The sequence below is a fragment of the Triticum aestivum genome, chromosome 2B (assembly GCF_018294505.1).
Source record: "Triticum aestivum cultivar Chinese Spring chromosome 2B, IWGSC CS RefSeq v2.1, whole genome shotgun sequence".
Taxonomy (NCBI): Eukaryota; Viridiplantae; Streptophyta; class Magnoliopsida; order Poales; family Poaceae; genus Triticum; species Triticum aestivum.
Genome location: NC_057798.1, coordinates 733,471,890 through 733,496,463, shown reverse-complemented (window position 1 = coordinate 733,496,463; position 24,574 = coordinate 733,471,890). Strand labels below are relative to the sequence as shown.

At 47.5% G+C, this 24,574-nt stretch overlaps 3 protein-coding genes and 1 long non-coding RNA gene across 5 annotated transcripts; 1 reads left to right on the top strand and 3 right to left on the bottom strand.

The window, feature by feature from the left end:
* Positions 1–5,935: 5,935 nt before the first annotated feature.
* On the bottom strand, positions 5,936–8,801 carry LOC123042350 (uncharacterized). Its single transcript, XM_044464825.1, has 5 exons — positions 7,536–8,801; positions 7,350–7,460; positions 7,089–7,251; positions 6,470–7,015; positions 5,936–6,385 (listed from the first exon to the last, which is right to left on the bottom strand). Exons 1-5 carry the CDS (start codon positions 7,721–7,723, stop codon positions 6,035–6,037), a joined length of 1,359 nt encoding a protein of 452 aa, XP_044320760.1. The 5' UTR covers positions 7,724–8,801; the 3' UTR covers positions 5,936–6,034.
* Positions 8,802–11,668: 2,867 nt separating this feature from the next.
* On the bottom strand, positions 11,669–14,826 carry LOC123042349 (uncharacterized). Its single transcript, XR_006418760.1, has 4 exons — positions 14,567–14,826; positions 12,551–12,636; positions 12,064–12,148; positions 11,669–11,972 (listed from the first exon to the last, which is right to left on the bottom strand). It is a non-coding gene; the product is annotated as an uncharacterized lncRNA (long non-coding RNA).
* Positions 14,827–15,290: 464 nt separating this feature from the next.
* LOC123047022 (universal stress protein A-like protein) lies at positions 15,291–17,599 on the top strand. 2 transcript variants are annotated; one of them, XM_044470503.1, is made up of 4 exons: positions 15,291–15,623; positions 15,717–15,832; positions 16,002–16,120; positions 17,312–17,599. In XM_044470503.1, exons 1-4 carry the CDS (start codon positions 15,443–15,445, stop codon positions 17,388–17,390), a joined length of 495 nt encoding a protein of 164 aa, XP_044326438.1. In that variant the 5' UTR covers positions 15,291–15,442; the 3' UTR covers positions 17,391–17,599. The 2 variants fall into 2 exon arrangements, with proteins under 2 accessions (XP_044326438.1, XP_044326439.1); XM_044470504.1 differs by having other exon boundaries at positions 15,299–15,623; positions 15,723–15,832.
* A 240-nt stretch (positions 17,600–17,839) lies between these two features.
* Positions 17,840–22,061, bottom strand: LOC123047021 (peroxidase 50). The gene is made up of 4 exons (XM_044470502.1): positions 21,672–22,061; positions 21,386–21,583; positions 20,040–20,205; positions 17,840–18,430 (listed from the first exon to the last, which is right to left on the bottom strand). Exons 1-4 carry the CDS (start codon positions 21,885–21,887, stop codon positions 18,024–18,026), a joined length of 987 nt encoding a protein of 328 aa, XP_044326437.1. The 5' UTR covers positions 21,888–22,061; the 3' UTR covers positions 17,840–18,023.
* Between the last annotated feature and the right edge of the window lie 2,513 nt (positions 22,062–24,574).

Sequence of the window (24,574 nt, the reverse complement as noted above, 5' to 3'; positions counted from 1 at the left end):
AATTATTACTCCGATTTGTCCATCATATGTACGCAGGTCTATCAAATGGTGGCCGCATTAATGACGGTCGCATGTTGGTTCGGTCAGTTTCCGTACATAGTCCGACGAACGCCGCATCTGGAGCTTGAACCGACATGTGAATTCAGGCCTTGCCAAGCCTTGACCGCATCACGCCGCCGCCCTGCATCGACATTGACTTTGGCGCCAGGCCATATTTCTTTTATTACTCACTTTGCATAAATTATTTGTTATGCAACGAATTTTTTATTATCATTATTATTACTATTATCTCCGATTTGCACTATTTTTTGTGTACAGGAAAATGATCCAGCCGGACTATATCCTTTGGCGTCACCTCGGCTGGACGGGGGGCTTCGTCAACACTTCATTATCCCATGCCGGGGACTTCGGCATCACCCTGCCATCCTACATTGACCGTGCTATGTCACCACTTCGGAGTGCCGAGCTCTTTGCTCCGCCACCTCGAGACCGGCTTGGGGGATGGAACCTTGTCCCGCATCAAGCTCGAACCGCGTCATCAATATCGAACACATTAACCAGCTAAGTTGCCTTCATGCTCAAAGTTTTAAATTTTTAACTTGTGTTCGGCTTGACCAAGCATTATACTTTTTTGGAAAAAAGTTGCTTGTAAAAATTTCTTTGTCCAAACTTTGTTTGTGACGCGCAAATTCAAATACCCCGTTTATTTGGGGCTTCCTCCATGAAGCTTTTTCCTCTTGCATATGATTATACTTGTACGGCTTCGTTTCTGGTTCGTGTATTACACCACAATATGCACCATATTGACTTAAGCGATTTGCAAGCTGGGTTGCCTCGCTCCTGTGCTTACCCCTACGTTCCCGGTTGTTCGGCTAAGGAGTAAAGGGAGCACCTCTGCGATTGTCACGATCGGGTCATCCGAGCCGAACCTCAGACTGGTTGAAGCCGAAAGCTAGCGCTCTTATAGTTTTCAATGATGGTCGGCACACAACGGAACTCATGAGTATAAAAAATCTATTGCACAAGTCTCATAATAACAATGAGCACCGAAGAAAGGTATCGGTGGGGGTACTATTTTCTTCGAAGATGCTTCTTACACTTCACAGTAATATAGCATAAGTTCCCTGAGCGCTTTGTCCGTTACAGCCTTATGGCCTGATTGTCTGGTTATTGGAAACACTGTCAATATTCTCGACAGATGGAGTACATAACACTTTTCGGTCCTTGACCGAAGAGGGAGAAGCCGACGGTCGGTTAAGACGCGTTTAAAGTTTGGTTGAACATAGATATGATATAAGTACTTCGGTACATGCAATCATTCTTTTACCCAAGTAACTTGGGGGCTCTTAAATGTATATGAGTCGTTTTATGATAAGTGTTCTTCTTCTTAGTCGTTGCAAAGTTTTATTATTATTATTATTGTCTATCACTCCTTTTTTCGACACAAGTGTGCGGTCACTAGCCGGGGAGCCTAATTTCTCTCTCAAAGCCGCTAGAGTTTAGTTTGCTAAACTGGCCTAGTAAGAAGTACTCCGCCTTCGCGATAGGAGGTTGAAGCCGTAGGCTGGCCCGCTTGAAGTTTTGAGATAGGATGTGTCATGTTAAAGCACGGCATAAGCACCTTTTTTTTCTCCAAAGTCCAATTTTCGGATTGGCACCAAACACATGATCTAGTTCGGACATTAACCTTTTGAATAAGCTTTTTGGCTTTTCGAGCCCATGGCACTTTTAAACTATTGTGTGTTTTCAGCACGAGTCTCGCAGTGCAACGCCGGACACCTTTAGATATTCGGCAAAAACATTCTCGGATATTGCTATATGTGCATCGGTTTCGAATTGTGTCTTCGGTCAATAGTTGGGTTGCCCGGCTCCTGCGCTTGCCTCCTACGTTTCGCTTTGTTCGGCTAGGTGTGCAAAGGGAGAACCACTGCGATTGTGCTTCCAGCTCACATGGTTAAGCACCTCAGTGGAGAAAGCCGAAAACTGACTGTCACAATAAGCATAAACTGGTCAGCGATCCGATGCCGGTGTTAAATGACGGGCCATTCATAACAATGGCCGAAGTGTTTACGGCTTGACCTTGACTGTCGCCGAACACTACCGGGGGCTATTAACTGGCCTCCCAAACTAAATCCTCGATATTTTGCTCTTACATAGGAGTTGGGGTTTCATGATCATGCTTAGCATGACAACCCAAAGAAAGGAATCGATAGCGGGACTATTTTCTTTGGAAGACATTTCTTCTGTTAAACAGTAATATAACATATCTCTCTGTGTACCTTTGTTTATAAAACCGTATGGCCAGATTGCCTTGTTTGTTGTAAATCTTTGCCCTCATAAAGGCTTTGTAAAGTAGGACAAACACTCCTCGGCTATTGGCCGAGGAGGTGGAAGCCAATGGTCGGCCAACAAAGTTTTGTACAATGCGGATCTGAGCATTAATGACGTAAAGTACTTGGATACATAGAGTCACTACACATAATTTGTGATTTTACTATGGATATCAATCCTTAATTCGGCCACCCGTGCCCGCATTAAGGCTCGGGGGCTACTGGGCTTCAGGCTTATTATTTACAAATATTAAAGGGGCACATTGATCCCCTGATCTGGTGTTGCCACCCGACCAGTGTCTCGGGGGCTACTGCATTGTCTGTCCAATGCAGAAAATTTTTAAGTGTAATACAGTCTCCGAGGAGATTTTGATCCTCAGGTTGGTCGGCCGCACCCAACCTGAGTCTTGAGGACTGAGCACGCCACTTTTTGTGTCCCGAAGTATTCTGCCGAGCTAGGACTTGATCCTCAGACCGATTTTGCAAATCAACCTGAGTCTCAGCGGCTACGGGGATCAGCGGTCTTATGTCATCCTTCATGTGCATCTCGGGTTTTAGACCGATACACACCTTGAGGGCTACTGGCTATGTATCTCGGCAGAGAATAAATTGCACCAATATTGACAAAAACCAGCCCACATTCGGGGTGGTGCACCACCTCGGAAGCAGTCCGGCATAAAGCTCGGGCGCTAGTGGCTGGCTCCATAGAGGGCATTTCCGGTATTAAGCTTGGCTAAACTCCTTCAAACTTCTTTGAACCAAGGTGATTTATGGCACCTCGGATACAGTCCGGTGTTGGAGCTCGGATACATAGTCCGGCGTTAGGACTGGGAAGCAGTCCGGCATTGGTGCTCGGCTGCAAAAGATACCTCGAATGCAGTCCGGTGTTGGAGCTCGGACGCAAGAGGACGCTGCCGCCTGGGAACAACTTCAAACCCGAGGTGTGGCACAAAAATAACAAGGCATTGATAAAGGTCGGAAACTTAAAGGGGCTCCTCGGATACCCGACGTATAAACTCGTCGAATGCATTTCGGCGATCCTCAAGATCGAAGATGAGAAGATTTGTTGAACCAGTTTTCAAGACCGACGACTAAAGATGAAGAACGGTTCGGAAGAATCGAGGAGCGTCCCTAAACTTGAAGACCGGTTCAGGGGGCTACTGACGGTGTCCTGGACAAGGGGTATTCACCACGTCATCTCCCGATCTGTTAGATTGGGCCGAGGACCCCCATGGTCGTATACTCATGGGCCAGTCCGGACAGCTACTGCATACAAGGAAGATTCCACAAGACTTGGCGATCAAGACAAGGACTCCTCCCCCACCGGCGTATTCGGCTAGGACTCTTGTTATCCTAGGCCTATGGTGCCTTATATAAACCGAGGCCAGGCTAGTCGATAGACATATACAACAATCATACCATAGGCTAGCTTCTAGGGTTTAGCCTCTCTGATCTCGTGGTAGATATACTCTTGTACTACCCATATCATCAATATTAATCAAGCAGGAGTAGGGTTTTACCTCCATCGAGAGGGCCCGAACCTGGGTAAAAACATCGTGTCCCTTGTCTCCTGTTACCATCCACCTAGACGCACAGTTCGGGACCCCCTACCCAAGATCCACCGGTTTTAACACCGACATGGGCCATGCCGCCACCCAGTGAGGCGGCCTCTGTTGCGGCTGTCGCTCGCAGGCCGACAGGCCGTGCTGCAGTGGCGACGTGACTGCGGGCCAGGCCGCCACCTGCTAAGGCGGCCTCTCTGCCACAACGGACAAGGGGACACAGATGGCGCTGATTCCCGTGTGCGACAGCGACACTGGCGGCGGTGATTCCCAGATTTGATTCCCACGCGCGGGAAAATGCACGTTGATGCCCTGCTTTAGGTTCTTTCGCCCGGGAATCAGTCCTACTTTAGCTTCTTTTGCCTCAGCGGATGGGACAGCACTGTGAGAATTGCTCTGGCTATTGCTTGAGCGGATGCGACGACACTGCGGGAATTAGTCACTCGCTGCGGGAATCGGATGCTGCGGGAAGCTGTTGTGCCGACACTACAGGGATCCTAAAATTTCCCGCTTAATTTTCCCGCTTAGTTTTCTCGGTATTTTGATATATTCTTTAATAACATTCTTGTTTCTTGTTGTAGTCTCCTCCGCCTCTGTGCATGTACTATCATTGGATTGACACGGAGATGCCGGCTTGGGCAGTGACTGAGATTCATGAAAGAAGTCGCCGTGCGTGGAATAGTTTCTATACGGAAGAGCGACGTGAGAAGGCGGAAGCTAAGGAGAAAGCAGAGCAAGAGAGGGAGTTAAAAGAATATTATGCGGAGCAACACCGTTTTTTCAGGATTTAGGAAAGAAAAATAGGGAAGAGGCTCGTCGCATGGAGGAGCACGAACGACAGCGAAAGGAGGCTCGTGAGGCAGAGAGGCAGAGAAAGAAAGAAAGGGCTCGTGAGGCCAAGGCAGTAGAAGAAGCTAGCGATGGAAAAGGAAAATATCCATGCTGGACTCAGTAGATTCCTGTGGTAGTATTATAAATTTCGCAATCATTTGTATCTTTATTTCTGCAGTTTAATGTAGCTTTATTTCAGTAGTTAAATGTAGCTTTATTTCAGTAGTTAAATGTAGCTTTATTTCAAATCTACGATGTATCTTATTTTCAGTTGTACCATGTCGTAATGGAAAAAAAATAGTTTTAGAATAAAGTAGTGGCATTTTCTTTCCCTCCACTAATATCGAACATCGTGCAACAACTACAAAATGAAATTAAGATAGAACATAATGCCCTACAATAAGAGAGTACAAACTAATAATGCAAGTACATCTGAATTAAACGGTAGAACTGGAATACAGCTTAAAAACTACATGAAGGCATCATCGTCATCCTCCGTCGATGCAGAACTCTTGCCCTTCGAGGATGCAGAACTCTTACCCTTGGACGATGCAAAACTCTTGCTCTTCGAGGATGCAGTACTCTTGCCCTTTGAGGATGCATAACCCGAAAGCGGTGGCATGAAGATATCATCTTCGTCCTTGCTTTCCTCAGTCCATAAAATGGATGCTTTTCTGAAGTCCTTCTGAAAGTTTCACTCTTCGGCTCCACTACCTTCTTCCACCTTGCATGCAACCTAAGAAGTTCTTTACGTACCTCCTCATAGGTCCTTTCAGGCCACCCAGACCTACGTAATTGGTGAGCCAACTTATTCATTATGGTGTCACTACCGGTGAGTTCGTCCCATGGAACTATCCTATTGTCCATCCTGAAATCGGTAGCTAGCCTGAGAAGAGTCCTGCTCATCCCAGGGTGAAAACTACGATCGAAAGGATAATGGGACATCTCGACTACACTACACTCGAATGCTTATCCACCTCTGTCTGAAGGGGGTTTTATAGGTAGAGAGGAGAAAATGGCGGGAAAGAATGACTGTAGTATGGCGGGAAAGGGTTGGCGGGAACATATGGCGGGAAGGGGTTGGCGGGAAACGGGTGGCAGGAAGATATGGCGGGAAGGGGTTGGCAGGAAACGGGTGGCGGGAACATATGGAGGGAAAGCGTTGGCGGGAAAATATTGAGGGGAAAGGGTTGCGCGAAAACATAAGCCGAAGACTGGTGCATTTTTATTTCAGCATACATAGATGTTCAAATCGAAAAGTCTGATACTGACATATGTAGATACAATGGGTCACGCACGTGGATAGATGAATCACCGTAGTTTACGACGACCACCTAGCCTTTCCTTACGATCGGAAAGCTCCAAGCGATTAGGTGGCCGAGTTACACGAAGACCGTGGCCGTACTCCAATTCGGCTTCATGTGTCTGCGACTCCTGCGTAGGTGGTGGAGTCGGGAATCCTTGTTGCGAACCTGAAGTGTAATTGTAGGCGTATGGTTGTGACTCCGCGGGGATAAAAGATGGGCCAATAACGTCCCCTCCGAAGAACTCTGTAACTAATGATGTAACCGTGTCGCCATGATCATGTGATGCTCCCGGGACACCTGCGTTGACGCCACGTTGGGTGTTCTCATCGTCCCAATTAACATTAGGTATGCCACCCTGCACATAGAAACATTGTTAACAAACTGTTAGAGGATAATATATGTTATCATTGTAAATGCATTAAAATGTAAACATGACTACCTGATCAGATCCCTCGCCTGTACTGTCTGGCCATTGTACGTAGTACTGGTTTAAATCCGGTACACGAGTCTCCTCGGGCATGGAGATCCCTCGCGTGGAGAGATACGACTGAGATCCCTCACCTTGGGTGTATGCGTCATATCCTGTGTACACATATGGGTTAGGGGAAAGAGTCTGCTCGGGCATTGAATCCAAGCCCGTGCCATGGTCCTCAGATGTCTGCCCCTGACGAAGCTGCACCGAAGAAGAGCGATGCAGTGGTAGAGATGAGTCATGTCGTGGCAATGTCGTTCTAGTACTCGGACCCTCCCCCCACTTCCCATGGCTCGTACGCGCCTCGCTCGGTCTAGACAACGGTGCCGCACTCAGTCTGGCTGACCTCGCTACCGGCATGTTGTACACTCCAGTGACAACATCATCGCCTCTACCACATCTGAACTTTGTTACCAGGTATTGTTGAAAACGTTTGCTGAATGACGGGCGAGCTGGGCCCTGGGCCGGCATGCTTTCCGTAGCCATCTGCCCTACTTCGTTGCAGCTTGCAAGCTGAACAATATTTGGATGTTATTTGGTTCAAATGATTATGAAATGATGGACCTAAAAAGTTACAAGTGATTACCATCTGGTCACGATAGTAAGCTGCATGCAGCTCAATATGTCTCCGTGCCTGCTCCTCCTGTGTGAGATGTGTTGGTATAGTAGTTGGCTGACTAGCCAGGCTAGCACGTGTGTTGATGCAGTACCACTGCTTGTACGCTTGATCTGTACTTCCATCGTATGGTCTGTAAAATTAAATAATTACATAAACCGTTGTGATGAAAGCAAAGCATCTTCACGCATCGTATGATCATCGTAATAAAATAATGTAAATAAAATATACCTAAGTTGATGCACTATATCTGCTAGCGCTTCATTTTCCCACTTCTGTACCCATTGAATGTTGTGTTCCCTCCAATCGTATAAACTCCAACCCCTGCCCATATTGGTTAGCCTGCAAATTATGTAACAAAGTGTGAGTTTAGTAAATTAAAAAAGACACTAACTATTTAGGGAGGTCACATCTTACTTATGGGTTTCCTCATCGATGCGTCTTGGAAAAGGTGGTGGAATTTCTTGATAGAGACCGAACTGTCTCATTACACGCTCTGGGTTATAAGGCTCAACACACCACAGGAACAATAAGTTACAGCGAGTCAGCCAGAATGCACTCTCGCTCAACATGCCTAGTGTGAAGGCTCGAGCATCAAAGACCATTTGTAGTTGGTCCTGAGTCCACGGGTTCCATGTGACTTCTGCCTCATCAAGTATCTCAAACTGCTAGCGGTACATAGGGTAACAATTTTTCGCAATATCTGGAGACCAACGTTTCCGTGCCTTTGTCCACCTGGTGGCCATAGTTGCACTGCCATCCTCGCTAAAGTCGTTTTGGTGTGCGGGTTGTACTATACGAGGTCATCCTACAGGGAGGTATTCCCAGGACCACAACTGTAGAAACTCGTAGGCGACACAAAGTAATGGAGCTTTTTGTGCGAAAGAGGTTTTTTGTGTGGCATCACACAAGCCTCTATATGTATGAGATAGCATGGCAGAACCGAAGCTGTATTTTGGCTGCTCGGGTAAAGGTTCATCTACCATATTCTATGCAATGTAGATGAGACCAGGGAGAACTATGTCCCCATGTGAATTTGGAAATAGAGTCCCGAGGAGCCACAACAAATACGCAAACAGATGTCTTTTTCTCGTCTCCTTATTGGTGAAGCTAGATAAAAAACGAAAGTTATCACGAAGCCAGACGAGTGGGATGCCCCGAGGGCCACCAGTACGTTGTGATTCTGGCATTTCCATCCCAAGATGGGCTGCTATATCTAATGGCCAAGATGGAGACACTCGTGGAGAGACTAACGGCTCACCTCTAATTGGTAGAGCAGTGATCATAGAAACATCTTTCAGTGTAGGTGCAAGCTCCCCAAAACGAAAGTGAAAGGTGTGGGTTTCAGGTCTCCACCGGTCAACGAGGGATGTCAAAAGGGATGGGTCCAAACGTAACTGGGAAGGGTCTTCGCTCGATATGAGCCTAACAAACCCTTGTAGTCCATATGCGTCAAGGTGAGCAAGGAAAGAATTGTGTAATGGCCATGTTTTTTTTATGATTCGAACTCTGAAAGGCCGATAATCATGCTTAGTATTTGGATTCAAAAATAGGTGGCAACGGTGGCCGGCGTCATGGGGCCCCTGCAAAAACACTGGCACTTCACCCATAACCCACACACAAACATACAAATATAAATTACGAGGAAGACACAAATACAAATGTAAATCAAAATTAACTTAAAAAATATAAAGAGATGCGATTTACATTATTATCTGAAGAGATTCAATTTAAATTTAATATAAGTACACATAACGAGTAGAAATATAAATAGACATAGCGAGTACATATATATCAACATAATGCATTGTTGTTGGCTCGATACGGGCATTCTCTGCGTGAATGTCCAGGACACCTGCAAACGCGGCATCGCCTTGGTTCTCCCATCTGGCTATGGTCCATGTCATTGCAATGACGGCTAGACTGATGTCGTCCCTTTGCGGTTCTCATCAAGTCGGCATTCGGAATCCATTTCGGCCCATCTGGCCACAACATTTTGTAATTCGTATCAATGCCCCAAGCCCAGAACTCACAGTTCCAAGTGTTGTACAGATTGTATATATTGAAGTACGTCAATATGTACGGCTCGACGCTGATTTTTAGATCAGCAGCCGCCCGGAGCACATGACTGCAAGGGTAGCCCTCAAGCTTGGGCTTGTTACAAGTGCACTCATAGGAGGTTGAGCCGAGGGTGACAGCTTGCTTTTTTTATCCTTTGTGGTGACCCTTAACGTACTTGGCTCGCACATTGACCTCCTACTTATTCCTAAGTGCGTCCACTTTCCTGCTGCCATGACTTTGGGACTTCTTTGCTTTCTCGTCCAGATGTCTTTGCATCTTCTCGGATCCTGTCTGCAAAGTATGACAAGGTCCGGTTCCAAGTTTCTTCAATTAGGGTTGTGATAGGCAGTGCTCGCACCCCTTTAAGAACACCATTGTACACCTCTGACATGTTGCTGGTCATTATTCCACACCGAGCCCCGGTGTCGTGAGCCTGCGCCCACTTGTCCAAATGAGGGCAATTCTTGCCGATCCACTGGCTCAAATTTATGGGCGTCCTACGACCCCTCCGGTCTTCTCTCTGTGGCAAGGCCGCGCGGTCGATCTCACCATTGATACCTGCCCAGATCGCATTCATTTTGGCTTCAGTTTTTTGCATGCACATCCTCTTGAATAACTTGAACCAATCCTTGTTTTTGAATTTGGAGTAAAAGTTTGCTGCCAAATGCCTCATGCACCACCTTCCCTCTAGATCGGGCCAGCCCCACTCTTCTTTCGACGCCTTAATTATGTCAAGAGCGCTTAATAATCCAGTGATGCGATCAGAGATGATGCAAACACCTTCACGCTCTTTCACAACACCCATCTTCATGTAGCTCAGGAACCACAACCAGCTATCTTTGTTCTCGCTCTCGATCAATGCATATGCAATAGGAAGAAGCTGATTATTTGCATCTGCTGCAATCGCCACCAATAGTGTGCCCTTGTACTTTCCAGTGAGAAAGGTACCATCCACTGATAATACCGGGCGACAGTGCCTGAAGGCTTGTATAGTCTGGGCGAATGCCCAGAATAAGCGGTCCAGGATTAGTTCACCCGTGTTCATTGGGTTTGGACGTTCTCTCCGCCAAACTTGAGTCCCCCTATTAGCACTTGCTATCTGATGAAGCATTCTAGGGGCATAAGAATAGGCCTCCTCATAGGTACCATACAAGTTCTTGAATATATTTTCCTTCGCACGCCTAGCCTTATTGTAGCTAACAGGGAAGCCAATTTGATCCTCTACATCTTTTTGCAGAGCCCTAACACTAATGTTGAGACTTCCCTGCACAATCTTTTCCATCGTCCGTGCCACATATTTTGCTGTCACATTGCAGTGATTTGAAAGAGTCCCAGTTTGCTCATAGGTATGCTCCACTATTTTTGTGATATGCCATGGCTGACATACCCCAGCCTTCAGTCTAGCGAGAACTCTTCCGCGGCAACCTTTCACGGTGTGGATGCATATGACCTTCAACTCTTTTTTATCAGACTGCTTCACTCTATGCTGGCGGTGGATGCCGATTACATAGCTACCCATTGCCAACCTCCAGGCTCCCCGCTCCTAGGCCAGAAGCAGAGTGAAATTTGTTGGTGATGCTCATATCATGTAAAAACCCAGGTTGAAGTGTCGCCGCGACCGCCCTCTGAGGAGGAACATCTTCTTCTTCGCTTGACTCCGAAGATGCAGAAGAATGATCATCATCATCTAGCGCCTCTGACAATCCCTCCACATGTTCGCTCATGTCAACGGCCGCAGACCAATATCTTGTGTCATACACAGGCTGGCCGCCCGTCGGTTCTGATGGGCCGACGCTAGGGGCTGATGTGATGGCCAACTCGACCTCACCACCCCTACTACTGCATCCGGCAACATCAGTGACTGAAATGAACTCCACATACACCATCGGCTGACCATACATTGAGTTATTGGGATTGCTTGCAAACCTCATGTACGACCCCCACGACCGATCACCTGTGACAGGCCGCAAACCCCAACGGGCAACTGTCCCATCATTTCCTCCGTCAACGACGAAGGCCTCCATTGTCATTTTTTTCCTGCATCCCTGGGCCAAACACCGCTCGGATGCACCTTCTAACTGCTGCGTAACCCACGTTGACCAGGTCTCTCACTACAATTGTAGGTGACTCGCACAAGGACACATCCACCTCGAAAAGACCGTCGCGTAAGACGTTTCCATAGTACACTACTAAATTTTTCATAGTACCTAACCACCATACATGTTTACATTTCAAATAATTAGTAACTGAACATTTAGTAACGATGACAACATTTACATATCATACGACTAAAATAGTAACCGTATTTTCGTTACAAATATTGGTTTGTTTCTAGAATCATTTGCGTAGACTTTAAGGGGTAGTTTGGTTAAAGTGTATTTAAAGATCTATTTTTTCTCAAACTCGTCTACAAGAGTAAAAATGACTTAGTACAAATTAATTTTCTTACAGCAGTTTATGACAAAACCGATGGTAATTACTCGCTATACAAACAACCACTAAACATAATAGTACGATAATAACATTTTAATGTCATATGAGTAAAACATTTAATTTCTTCCGGCTTTATATAATTTTTTCATATCATACTATAGCAATCATTTATTTACAAATAATAATATTTACAGCGGCATGCACATTATTCACAATAGTACATCAAATATAAAAAATATTAACAAAATTACGGTGTCATTTTATACCTTAGCTCCAATATGGATGTGCTTGCGAATGAAATTAAGAGTCCAAATAGTTCGAATAAATTTTCGTCGCCAGTACTATATGAACGGAGTCAACCTATTATCACATGAACATCAATATTACACACGGATTTTTCTTTCTGCTATCAAAAGTATGAAAATAACACTTGCATGTATGTGGTCATCACCTCAAAAGGGACAGCGAAGATGGAAACACAATTTCTTCAATCACGTCATCTCCTCCTTGTTTGCTACTAAGATGAATTATTTTATCTAATTACATACATCATCAAGTACATTAGCACATAATCTTAACATATAAAATTTAGATTATTGCGACATAACAAAGTGGACCTACGGCTTCCTAACTATAGACTTATTAATAAACATACCACATGAAATAACATACCACATGCAATGAACAATTATAGTACAAGTTTTTTTTCTTAATTACCATATTAAGATTTCTCGCATGTCAATACTAATGGATGCACCTAACATAGATATAACATGTTCAATCTACTCTTCTAAAAAAATATTATAAATGTTGTATCTGTCGTCTGAAATTATTTCTAACCTCTAAGCACTAACATCGCATAGCTAATGACGAGCTAAAAGACTAACTAATTACCATCGTGCATGCACAAAAAATTACATGTATTGCAAAGCTCATACCTTGATCTTCAACTTCGTGCTTCACTTCGCCAGGCAAATCCTACTGCTGAAGCTCTAAATGACTCCAAAAATTGATGAAATAATGTCTAACACAACACAGAACACATAGTTATGAACTAAACAAAAAGAGTAAAAACATCATGCATGCGAAAGAAACCAACAAAAATGGATAGACCTTACCTTCTTCTATCTTTTCTTCAACTACACCATATTCAAAATCCAACTCTAAATCGCCCTAAATCACGAGTGAAAGTGCCTAGTGAGTTTATCTTTCTCTCTGTTCTTACACACTCAGAGATGAGAAGAGGAGGCAGAGAGAGATAAAAGAAAGAGGATCCCTGTAGTGTCGGCACAACATGTTCCGCAGCGAGTGAGTGATTCCTTCAGTGCCGTCGCATCCGCTGAAGAAAGCCGGAGTGATTCCCGCCTGTCAAATTCATTGTCATCCGCGCGCGTAGGAATGAGCGCCGTTTGCAACAGGGAAAATCGCCCTAAATCACGCGCGTGGGAATGAGCGCGTGCAAAGCAACAAGCAATCACGCGTGGGAATGAGTGCGGGGCGTCTGCGTCCGTTGTCGCGTCAGGGAAAGATGTCGCCTCCTCCCGTGGTGGCCTGGCCCACACCTCAGCCCGCGCACAGCAGGGGCTGTCGGCCAGGGAGCGGCAGTGGCAGCGCTCGCCGCCTCGCCCGCTGGCGGCAGGGCCCACCTGGCCCGCCCCATTCCGTCGCGGCGCGTTGAGTACCTGGGATTCCCGTTCGCCTCGGTGGCCACCTCCTGCAGTGGCGGCAGGGCCCGCCGCCTCCTGGCGTGGCGGCAGGTGCCACGTGTCGCCTGCCGCACCTGCCGCCACTAGTGAGGGGGTCCTTTTTGACAATTTTACTCACAGGTAGTCTTTTTTGGCAATAGTGTTCGACAGGGGGTCCTTTTGGACAAAAAATCTGCATCCAAGCACACGCTCGTGGTTTTCAAAATGTGTTTTAAATGTATTTTGAAATGTCAAAAAGTTACAAAAACAAATTGACGCGTACATCTTGACATTGTACATGCTCACAAAATCGTTTCACGAAAAATCGACAAGTTATGTGGCGCGTGTGGAAAGGTCAAAATCGAGTGTTAAAAAGTGTTTTTCACAAGACATCTTTTTGTCTTTTTCACAAGCCACAAAAAATGCTGGTTTCTCTGAAACTTGATGTGCACACTTATAATGTCGAGATGTATGCACCAAGTTTTTGTTTAATTTTTTTTCAAACTTTGAAATATTATTTCGGATGGCAGGAGCGCACGCTCCCATGTGCCAAAGCTAATTTCTGTGTGTTTTGGATCCTTTTCTGGATCATGTCTGTCCAGTATAATCTTTTATACCATTGTACCAATTTTGAATTTACTTTGACTGGCAATTTCAACAATAGTAGTTACAAAAAATATCAACAATAGTAGACAGGAACTTGTGTTGAAGATATCCCCACTTTCAATTATTTTGGTTAATGTTTTTCATTATGTTTTTCTTCATTCGACAAAATATGAAGTCAATGGGGGCAAATTGATATTTTTTACCTATCTTCCTTGCGTTATTAAACTAAAAATGAAGCCGAGATACCTAATGCCAAAGCGCATGCGGCATAGCATAGGCTATCATCTACCTGATTCTAGCATAGGTTGGTGTTGTCACGGTTCCCAAATGTGTGGATGGATTTTCTATTTGCCACTTGCTCTCTGTCCCCTCAATTTGGGAGGGCAATGAGAAAGTGAGGTAAAGAGAACAACAAGTCTTTGCCAAGGAAAAATGGAGAAATAAATGTTTGGCTTGGAAAAGGAGGTTCATCGATTGGAAACAATACGTTTGATTTTGCTCAGTGTATAATTATCAGCAATAGAGAGTATCACTGTGATCAATGTCTTGATGCATCCTTTATTGTTCAATAGGCTCCTGACACTTATTTGTGATTCCGTAGCGTAGCACGGGCATATTACTAGTATAGAACAGAATAAAGGGCAGCGCGAAGGAGCGTGATACCTTGCACCCCGACGGCGCCGGCGACTGCTGTCGCCCCCACCGACTAGAGCTTGCCGGTGGCGAACACGGGGGGCAGCTCCGCCGAGACCCTCTCCAAACCAACACCTGACGTGCCTGCCGCCGGCTCTATGGAGCACGCTTCTCGCTTACAAGCTCTCCACGCGGAGGACTCGCCGCGCGCCATCTCCGTTGCTAAACGCCGGCGAGGACACCCCCGCCTTCCCTCGGCCGTCTCCGCCCCGCCTCGGCCTACCCCACCAACCCCTTCTGCAGATAGAACAAGGGAAGGACGCCGCCCCAGAACTGAATAGAAAATTCAAAAACGCCTATCATTTACGGATCAAATAGCGAAATCCATTGCAGACCCGCAAGCCCGAAAGCCCAACAAGAAGGAAAAAGGTCCACCACACACCCAACATTGAGGACAAACGAAAGGCGCTAAGATTCGTGTTAATCGGACGGACTAAAAAACGACATGAGACGAAATTGTCTTCAGACGATTGAAAATTAGTAAAACTGTATCATAAAATACTTATCATACTTAGTAAAAAACGTTCGTTACCCTAAAAAAAAGAGTAAAAAACGTTCGGACTTTGACATGTGTTTGTGTCGACACTTATCCAGAAACTAATCCATGTGCTATGTCCGTGGGCTCAGGCAAAACAACGGCAGAGGTCTAGAAACCGGAACAGTGAAGAAGGTCGCCTTCAGCCGACGCGACGCGGCGACGGCGTGGACCTTTTTACTAGTACTTCAGACAGACAGGAGGAGCAGAAGCAGAACTGCAGAAGCAACCAGCCGAGGCCCGTCGTCCCTTGTAGACAGTTCGAAAGTCGTCTCGATCCATCATCCATCCCGTCTCGCCAGCAGCCGACCATGGCCGCGCAGGCGCCGCCGCCGCCACCGCCGGAGCAGAAGATGATGGTGGCGATCGACGAGAGCGAGTGCAGCCACTACGCGCTCGAGTGGGCCCTGCGCAACCTCGCGCCCCGCCGCCTCATCCTCTTCACCGTCCAGCCCTTCTCCCCCCTCAGCTACCTCCCCGCCGGCTCCCCGCGTAAGCCCCACCCGCACCTCTCAGGCTCTCTTCCATCCATCCAGTTACTGGTAGTCTATACTAACTAAATCGTATTGCTGGCTTCTACTGAAGGAGCAGTCGGCCCGTCGGTGGCGTCGCCGGAGCTCATCAGGTCCGTGACCGAGCACCAGCGGCAGCTCGCCCAGGCGCTCGTCGACAAGGCCAAGGCCATCTGCGCCGAACACGGGGTATGTGATTCTCGCGCTCACCTGCCTGATTTCTTCCTCGATCTGGTCAATGGGCGCGACCATGACTCTGAGAATTAGTAATTTGGGGGCAGAACTGGATCTTGTTTTCCCAGATCAGATTAGTTCATCGGCTATGTCTCGTCGGTTAATTTATTTGTTTTGTGTGTAGTTTGAAGCAGAGACCGCCATCGAGGTGGGTGATCCCAAGGAAACCATATGCGAAGCTGCAGAGAAGTTGAATGTTGATCTGCTCATCCTGGGAAGCCACAGCCGAGGGCCTATACAAAGGTAGCAATCATCATCCTTTTCTGCTCATCAGGATTTCATTTTGAGTTCTGGAAATGTGTTACTCTGTAGTGCTCTGTGCTAAATCAGTTAGTGAATGTTGTCCTCTTTCATCGTTTTTGTAGTGAAATGCATTTCCTGTCGATGATGTTCTTATGTGCTTGCAATGGGACGGACACCTAAATTGACGAGGGATAAATAATTATACTCAAAAGCTACCGTTTATTTGTCTGTACATAGATGGGTAGTGGTCAGATACCAACTACCAAGTACTGATTGGTAATTTCTGATGATGAGTGACAGTTAATATTCAGAGAAGTTACATGTTAGAATTCAATAACAGTGAGGTAGTCACAGAGAAAACAACTTGACATGAAACCCAGAAACACCTCTGGAACTACTGTCTTTTGTTATGTACAACATGTGTTGTTAAATCAATCTTATGTGTTGAACTCACCTCTAAGGATCATAGCACTGTGCGAGGTAAGACATACCTCATTCAGATGACCTTGTACATCTCACGATGAAAACTGCCTCTACAACAACAATGTTTTTTGTTATGTTGGGCATGTATTGTTGAATCTCACATGTGAACTCAGCTCTAAGCACTCTAGCATTTGTGCAAGCTAAATACTTGATTATCCCCGTGATGCTCCATGTTGAGCTAATAAAATCCACACTTTGTCGGAAAAAAAACTTGGTTATCACCTAATTTATCTTTTTGGTGTGTTACGCTCACCTTCTTAAGTGATTACCTACATATCATCTGAGTTGGGGGAAAGGCCTCCTTTTTGAAAAATAAAACATATCACCTGAGTTCCATGTTGTTCTTGGTGTACTGTCGTTATTCATACTTTGTGTACCTTGTACAACCAAATTGTCATACCCAGCTCAGAGGTAGATTGTTGGCAGCACGCAGAAGTTAAACTATCTTGTACGGAGTACTTGCTTGTTTAAAATGAAGACTATATGTACTTAACCAACTAAACAAGAACATGATTACTGCTAACTTCTTAGCGAAAAATCAAGTACTCATCAGCCATCACATATTCACATGCACCATCTGAGACACATTTGACAAGATGTTACTCCCTCCGATCCATTTTAATTGTCGCTGATTTAGTACAAGTCGGAGGGAGTTCAATGTTCTCATCTCCAACTGATGCGATTGCTCTGCTATTGGTGTTACTGCAGGTTTTTCCTTGGCAGTGTGAGCAACTATTGTAGCCACCACGCAAAGTGTCCAGTTCTTGTGGTGAAGAAGAAAGAATAAAACCATGATGTCTGTTGTACTCCTGCACATTGTCTGAAGAACCCTTGAGTGTGTGTCTATATTATATATAAATAAAGATACTGTGCCAATTTGGAAACCGCTATGTATTCAGTCTTGTACGTGAACGAATAACGCAAAGAGGCAAACTGAGTGGCTGGTTATTGGAATTGAATTTGAAGATTCATGGGAAAAGTGAACATGTTACTGCACCGTTTACATTCTTCATTTGCTTGTTCTTTGCAGGTTGGACCTACGCAAAAGCTCTGTGATTTCTATGATGTTCTGCTGCTGTGGAGAAAAACTGATTGACCTGAACTGTCTTACAAGCGAGCACTGAACCTGGAACGTGGAAGTCACACAAAGCAGAGTGATCGCATTTGTTTCAGCATAACCATCTGACAACAATAATCTCATTTTCCGTTAAGACCCATTCCCTCCCACAGCCCCCATCAAAGAATTGTTAACTCACATAATCCCACCACAAAACGTATCAACACACACACAAGCAAAAACACCCTGCATCTGCGCTGCATCACATGTAATCCACGAACCTACCGAACCGGCCTAACCCTCTCTCTCTCTCTCTCTCTCACACACACACACACGCTGTAACAGAACAGAACGGAACGCTAGCTAGTTGACGGCGGTGCAGACCCGGCGCACCTCGCCGGCGCTGCCGGTCTTGACCCCGATCCGGCCGAGCTTGGCCATGGCGGCGACGAAGGCGTCGAAGAAGGCGGAGGAGTTGGCGGCGAAGAGGTTGACGGTGGGGCGGGAGCGGCGGTCGGTGAAGAGCACCTGGTCGGAGGCGAGCAGGCCCTTCTGGTACCGGAGGTTGTCGAAGTAGGCGTTGTCGAAGGTCTTGGGCGTGGTCACGTCCAGCATGGCGAACGCCGTGGGCGGGTAGTTCATGGGGCACACCTTGCGCAGCGACCGCAAAAAGTCTAGGTTCATCGGCGGGTTGTACCGCAGCCGCTGCTTGAACGTGTAGATCCGACGCACGAACTTGTCGCAGTGCGTCACCCCGATCGTGTGCGCGCCTGTTGCATTATATGTAACACAAATGAAGGCACGAAACAGATTCAAATTTTGATTAAAAAATGACAAACGGATGAAATTTTTGCTGCTTTTTCCTGGAGAAAAACAGTTCTTCAGTTTTACAATATTGCTAAGTGTTAGTCGACTGAGACTGTCTATTTCAATATGTCTAAGTCGATACTATATTCCTTTGATCTTGTCTGGAGATTCATACATTTTTTTCAGTTTTTCTTCTTCTTGTATACTACTCCTTCGGTTTCATAATGTAGTGCGCACATGCTTCCCGAGATCTAATGTGATTATAAATTTAGTCCACAAGACCTACTGCAGCTGGAGCAAAAATTATATCATTGAATTGCACTGAATTCGTATCAAAAATATGAATTCAATGGTATAATTTTTGTTCCCGCCACAGTCGGTCTTGCTGGTTAAATTTATAAAACTTAAATCTTGAAAAGCGCAGGCGCACTACATTATGGAACGGAGGTAGTATATCATTTGACTAAGACTTGATTAAGCCTGAGACCTAAACACATCCTTAATTTTAGTATAAACGGTAATGTGTGCATTTGGTCTGAGTAATCGAATCCACGTTCGGCCTAAAATCATCTAACTCGCCTGGAAGTAGAAAATTCGAAGCTACAACAGTGAGTTTTTGGCCCAATAGCAGTTCAAGACCGACAGCTGCTGTGTGCTTTCTCTGTCAAAACAAAACTTGTGTGTGCAGGATGAATTATTTTTAGCAATGAGAAGGATATTATTTTGCCAAATTAACGAAAATATAGCTAAACAAGTAGGCTAGCACACGCAAGTGCAAATTCAGTATCGGATGCAAGTGATAGTGGACTTTGTCAGTTCGAAGGACGAAAGATTTTATGCAAAACAGTTGTGCTCCCATGGTCCTGCACGCACAGTCCTTTCAACTTTGCATGGGCCAAATTGGCCAGTATAGTCGAAAGTTACTGCTAGCAGTACTTTGTTTCTATTTTGTGTCATCATAGGGTGGGCCTTGCTTGGTTCCGAATCCAAGCGTTCCGGTTATGTGAAAGCAAGCATAGGATCTCACACGAAACCAAGAACATTCAGACAAAGTGTCTTGTGTGCCCGTGTACTGTAACTGAGATAGTTTATCATACTCCCAAAATGGAATCAAACAAAAAACAAGCGTTAACAAACACACAAACGGGCTCCTTTGTCTACTTGCTTGCTAGTACTATGTCAGAAAACAGCACATGACTTTCTCTGTCTTTCCAAACGAAAGTAGATTCCGGGCCTGTTACCGTGCAAAAGAGGCCTCCATTTTCCCTCGAGGAAAAGAAATTACCTCTATATTATCACTGTGTCAGTGTTTTTCTACTTTCGAAGCAAACAAAACGAAAGTGGGAGGCTCTTTTCATTGAAAAAATAACAGAGAAATGCAGTGCGGTGTGAAACAGTGAGCCGCTTTGTCCTCTGCTCCAAGCAGCAGGATGTGTCACGTGAAGTGCGCACAGGGCCAAAGAAAGATGCTTGCGCTGCGACTGCGATCAACCTACTTTACTGAAATGTTGAAATATAATAATACGGTGCAAACGCTAACGAAGAAGGAAGGAAGGAAAAGCAGTGGTGTACCGGAGAGCGCGATCATGTCGAACTGGGTGAGGCCGTTGCTGGCGAAGAGCGCGTTGAGCTGGTTGAGGTCGAAGCCGGGGCCCGGGAGGACGTGCTTCACGATGGACTTGCTGAACGACCTGCCGTCCAGGCGGCCCAGCTCCACGCCGTAGCTCGGCCCGCCGGTCTACAATAACATCAGAAACATGTCAGCAACGATTGGTATTGCAATCGCATGGTAATCCTTTCGATTTAGCGGGAGCCGTCCATGACAGAGTTTCAGCAATGATATTTTCTCCTGGTGCTCCGAGGAGCACTCGTATCGTACGTAGGCCAAATTGTCCATACCTAGTCATGCGTGTCAGTGGTCTACGACGCTACGGAATGGAAACTTTGTCTGCCTGCTGGGCGGGGGCACGCCTTCTTGCAGTTGCAGGCAGCGTCCTCACAGGCACCTACTCGGCCAACGCTCTGCTGCGAAAGCGTCACGGGCAACATACAGACGACGGCACCGAGCTTACAGTGACCCGGGGTTGCGCGGAACCCGACTAGCTTCCCATCGATCTCCTCGAATCTCATTTCGGGTCACGTCACTGTCGCTGAAAGCGCCGGAGGCCCAAAGCAGAGAGGCCGGAGGCTAAAGAAGTACGCTAGCTGTGCATGCCCCGGTACTCGCCCCTCGTACGCATCCAAGGCGCCCCGGCGCGGTCACCGCGCCGCGGGCACCACGACACCCGGAACCGCGCGGCGCATGCGTGCGTCGCGACGCGACCCGGCCGGCATCCGGCCGCGCCCGACACGCATCGCTGTGTCCTCCGTAAGCACCACCTTTTTGCGCTTCGGGAGGGAACGAGAGACCGGAAAGATCGAGCCACCCTGCTGCATCTCTCTGACCCTGCAATGCAAGGCCCGGCCATGGGCGCGGATCACCGGCCGGCAGCGTGGCTGGACCATGGCTACCCTAGCCTATAGATGCAGCATAGCAGGATGGCGCGGTGGTCTAAAAAGTGACTGACGGGCAAGCTGGTCGAACAGTGTCACCGCGGCCCCGCCCGGCCTGGTGGGGCTGGGCGCGCTCAGCAAAAGGGTTGCGCGCACAAGGCAAGGCCGGACCGTGGCCCGCCCGGCTGGGGTCACGGAGGAGAGAGGGAGGGAAACGAGCCTGACTGCATGAGCCAACCAGGACTTGCGCATTTCAGAGTCCTGGGGTCCGTGCGAGCCTGGCTCGACTGACAGGGGCGCATGCGCCCCGCTCTAGCTCCCTACCGCCGGGTACCCCGGTGTCACGGGATAGCGCGGCACGGCCCGTTGTTTACACGGTGGTGCGACGGGTGAACTGGCGAAGGCAATCGTGGTATTGCACGTACCAGGGAGACGACGTCGCGCGCGGCCATGGCGAGGATGTCGGCGCAGGAGACCTTGCCGGCGCACCCGGGGAGCGCCTCGACGGCGGCCTTGGCCTTGTTGATGGCCTCTACGGCGTCGGGCGACAGCGTGGCATCCGCGCCGCTGTGGCTCTCGTCGTCCCCGTTCGCCGCCATCAGCATCACCGATGCGTCGCACCCCTGCGCACAGCAACACGGTCATGACCAGGTCACGGCAATCAGCAATGCCAGGACGGTGGAGCAAGAACAGAAAAGACGCGCGGCTTACCCGGACGAAGCAGTCGTGGAAGAAGAGGCGGAGCGTGCCGGGCGCGACGGCGAAGCTCTGCTGGACGTGCTGCGAGATGACGGAGCGCACGGTGGACTCGGCGCTGGGGCAGCTGCTGGCGTAGTAGTTCCGCCGCAGCTGCGCGGTCGCGGCGTCGGCGAGGCACGCGAGCGCGACCACCGCCACGAGGCCGGAGGGTAAGAATGCCCTCGCCATTGCCGGTCGAACAAGCCCTGCTCTGCTCAGCTCGGCTCGGCGTGGACGCGCGCGCGCGTGTGGGCGAAAGGCACCGTGCGTGACTGACGCCGGTACGCACGATTTGTACCGGCTGCGCGCCTAGAGAGTGCGAGTGTGCGCTTGCGTGGGGGCGCGGGAGCGAGGAGGGAAGTGCGGGGGCATTCGCGAGGATATATAGGACGGGTGGGTCAGCTCCGTTGGTGCGCGGCGGAGATGACGGAAAAAAGGAGCCGTGCGATGTGAACGGGAACATGACGGGAACCGAGACGGTCGCGGCAGCAGCCGTTTGCAATCTCGGCGCGGATGGATGGGACGCAGGAGTATCTTTTTCCTTTTCCGATTATCGATGAACTGAAACACTTTTTTAGTCCGACCAGCCTTCGGCGCAGAACTGATCGATGAGCACTTGTGGATTTATTTACGTTTTTCGTTGATTTATCTCTTCCTTTTTGCAGCGGGGGATCCATTTTACTTGTTAGTGCTAGTAGAGCACAAACAACCATAATCACTGCTTGCTAACTAGTGATTACACGCCGAGCTAGGAGTACTTCGTAGGAGTAGAGTAAGGTGATCTAAAAAAAACAGTAATAGAGTAAGGTGAGCTTTATCGAGCAACAAAACACACTTGAGCACAAACGACTATAATTATTCGCTGTGCGTGCCGGAGTGACTAGGGGCTTCGTCGGGGAACAAAAGGCCAAAAGGGGATGGACTGGTGTGGCTGCATCGCGCATGCACCATGTCTACAGTATGGCGCTCAGGCTCAGCTCATCTCTGGCGCTAGTCCGCTTGCTTGCGCGCAGATTCAGTGGCCAGCTACCATCCAAAGCATCCTCACATGCCGCTGCCTCGTTGCGTCCAGCACCCATGGCGCCCATGGGCATGGTATGGTAGACTAGCCAGGCCGTGCCTACCTTCCCCTGTGCCCGGTTCGGCCGGTACCCAAGGCGCACGTCCCGGCACCAGAGAAAAACAAGATTCACGGACATGCTGCATAGAAACGCGGCCGCTTTACCTACCCTACGCTAGGTAGCAGGCCAAGATCATCAGTGACCAACATGCAGTGATGCAGTGCGGTTGTGCGCCGTTTGAAACTTAATCCCGAAGAGAAGAAATCAAATGTAGCTCTGCATGAAGTTTTGTGTTGAACCCTACCTAAGCTATAGAAGTATCTTCTTTTCCTGTGTCGTCTTTGTCAGCCGTGGCCATGGTCATATGCCTTCCCAGTAAAACTAACTTTCATTGTCTAAAATAATGTACTCCTCAAAACTAAACCCTGTGGGTACACGGCAGTTACACTAACCCACTACTCGCGTTAGTTTACCATCAACCCGTACCTTGGAACACGCAGAAAACAAACAAACATCTCTGGAGCATTTCAGAGCTCCAACGCGCAATGCTAGTGGTGCAGAGCGTAGCAGGTTTTCTTGGGAGAACGGCACTAAGACTGACTGATGATTACTCTGGAGAGGCAGTTGCACTAATCAGGGAGAGGCAACTTGACGGTGTAGATTAGATTAGTGATGTAGTAAAACCGAGCGCCTCTTCTGAAGCGCATTGGACGCGCCGTTTTCGGCAGACGCATCCATATGCTTCCTCGGTTTGTCGCAACGGGAAAGCAGAGCGGGAAGGCTTTGTTTATTTCACCCGGCACAATACGAGGGATCTTTGGACATTTTCTGCTGGAATCGTCTCGCGGCAGCTGGTGGTAACCCATGACCTATGTCTGTGTGGAGCAGGACCAGCGCTCCTCTCTCTCTCTCTTTTTTTGGGGGGGAAATGATCAGCGCTCCTTGCTCCTCGGCGTCGCCCCTCATTTTCATCTATATTTTGCGAAGGGTTTTATGATATCTGTCGAACTGTGCGGTGTTCACTTCCTTCCTTTTTATCTCAACGGTAGCAGTCCGAGCAGTTAAGCATCTCATCCAATTAGCACTAGCAGGCATTTGCGAGGGAGTCTTATTAAGTGAGCAAAATGTTCGGAAAAAAAATCCATATATTCATATTACTTTCTTTGGTTGGGTTTATAACTCGGGCACGGAATGTTTGGCCAAGGAGAAGAGGAAGGTATGAGCGGCCGGATTTGGACACCCGGCTTCGGCCCAAAGAACCACGGGATCGATAATTTTTCAATTGGCCAGTCACCAAAAGGATTTGCTTTTCTTCATATGTAATACGAAGGGTCAACGACACTGACGACTCGGGGGCAATTCCTATTTGACGCGCGCGGGCGGCAAGCTGTCGAGGAAACGCTCGCAGCTGTTTTCGCGTGCATGTTGGGCCGGCCCACTCGGGGTTCGCGTGCTTCTTTTTCGTTCGCTGATGTTTATTTCCTTAGTTTTTTTCTTCCACGTTTGGTTTTCTCTTTTTTTTTCTGGTTTTGTTATGGTTTTCTTCTTCTAATTTTGTTCACGTTTCTTCTGGTTTGGTTTTCTCCTGTTTCTCTTCTGGTTTTTGTCCTGTTTTCCTCTTTTGGTTTTGGTTTTTCTCTTTTGGTTTTGTTTTTTCAACGAATATACAAATGTTCATTATGTTTCTTAATTTTGTTCGTTGTATATTACACAAATGTTCAGTGCGTATACGAAAATTGTTCAGCGCGTATATTCATCTTTTCAAAAATGTTCATCGTATGGAATTGCCCTCCAGAGAAAAATGTTCAATGTGTA